Here is a 1,804-nt window from a genome sequence, read left to right on the forward strand (position 1 = left end):
ACTCTTGCTCTGGAATGTGTTGCCGAATATGTTAAAGCTGTAATGAAATGCTTCTTCTAATCATGTGGTTATTAAATTTTTGAAAATTTTAAAAACAAGAAAAAAATTATATTTTTATCCTTTTTTTTTCTCTTCTTCATAGGGTATTACATATGACCATGTAGAATTAAATGTGTATTTGAATGGAAAAAACATGCATTGTCCAGCATCAGGTATACGAGGGACAGTGTATCCAGTTGTATATGGTAAGCTAAAATGTTTCTTACATATCACTAGATATATGTTAACTTATTCTCTATATTTTAAAAAAATTGCCAAATGCAGTGATTATATTTAAATATCCAGTAATCATGTCACCTTTTATTATATAGTTTTATGTTCTAGAAAGTTCTAAAAAACTTCACTGAATTTATAAAATTTTTTCTACTAGTTAACTAAAAGATTAAATGACCATGGAATGTAATTGTAAAGAATATTTTGGAATTAGGGATGAGAGTTTTATGTGTATTGGTTTTTTATTGCCTTTATGAAGTTACCTAGACATTATCTATCTTCTGAGAGAAATTTTGACTTAGAATAGTATCAGATTAATTGCTTTTGCTTTTGAGAGCTGTATGTATTAGTGCTGTCATTTCTGTAAAGGTTGGTCCCTAAGAATTGGACAGCTTAGATGACTCCTTGATTGCTTTAAGCTTTATTATAGAAAATTTCAAACATTGACAGAAATAAAGAAAATACTTTCCTGAGTCTCACGTACTCATCACCCACTTCAATTTGATTAGCCCAATACTATATGTAAGATAAAAATAATTCCCTTACCCTTTGTCCTCATCCCGTCCCATCCCTAATCCTAGAACAATCTAGCCTTTTTTTCTGCCTGTTCTTAAACTCAACATTGCAGAGGAAGAGCTACAGGAATTGAACTCAGGTCTTTAGCCATGGCAGCAAGTACCTTCACCCAATGAGGCATCTTGCTGGTCCAATGTTTTGTTTTGTTTTGTTTTGTTTTGTTTTTTAGACAGTGTCTCAATTAGCCCAGGCTGACCGTGAGCTCACTCTGTAGCTGAGGATGACCTTGAACCTCTTCTGATCCACCTAGCTCACCTCCTCAGTACTGGGATTACAAGTGTGTGATACCGTGCCTAGTTTTATGTGGTGCTGAGGATCTGGACCCAGGTCTTCACGCATGCTAGGCAAGCACTTTTCCAGCTGAGCCACATCTCCAGCACTCAATAAAACATTTTTAATAAAGTAATACAGATATATGTATATATAGTTTGATCCCTGGGACCCACATGGTAGAAGGAAAGAACTAGCTGTGTTCTGACCTCCATACAAGTACCATGGCATGTGCACACACACACACACACACACAAATTTAATAAAAAATTTTAAATATTTTGTAATCCAGGTGGCAGATGTTTTTACTCTTATTACCAATTAATATTATAATATTAAGAAAACAGATTATTTTCAAAACTTGTGGTGCTAGAACCCAGGACCTCATGCATGCGAAGTAGGTACTCTACCACTGAGCTTTATTCCCTGCCTGAAAATAATTTATTTCATAAATATGTATTTATTTAAATTTCCTTCTAATTTAATTTTTTTTTCAGTTGATGACAGTGCCATTTTGGATTGCCAGTTCAGTGAATTTTATCATACTCCTCCACCTGGTTTTGAAAAAATATTATTTGAGCAGCAGATCTTCTGAATGTGTTTGTTTTGGAAACCTGTACTTCTGCACTGTTACACAAGTGTTTACTGCTTAATAAAGCTTTACCTGACCTATAGGTGAAATATA

At 33.9% G+C, this 1,804-nt stretch overlaps 1 protein-coding gene across 1 annotated transcript in view; it reads left to right on the forward strand.

Moving 5' to 3' along the window:
• The window catches only part of Spryd7 (SPRY domain containing 7), a gene marked incomplete in the record, with an annotated part of 36,239 nt that overhangs the window by 33,738 nt on the left and 697 nt on the right, over positions 1–1,804 (forward strand). The window contains 2 exon segments of the mRNA XM_008824963.3: positions 143–245; positions 1,617–1,804. Coding sequence (XP_008823185.1) covers positions 143–245; positions 1,617–1,714 — 201 coding nt within the window.

This window comes from Nannospalax galili, unplaced genomic scaffold (assembly GCF_000622305.1).
Source record: "Nannospalax galili isolate Female #2095 unplaced genomic scaffold, S.galili_v1.0 scaffold488, whole genome shotgun sequence".
NCBI lineage: Eukaryota > Metazoa > Chordata > Mammalia > Rodentia > Spalacidae > Nannospalax > Nannospalax galili.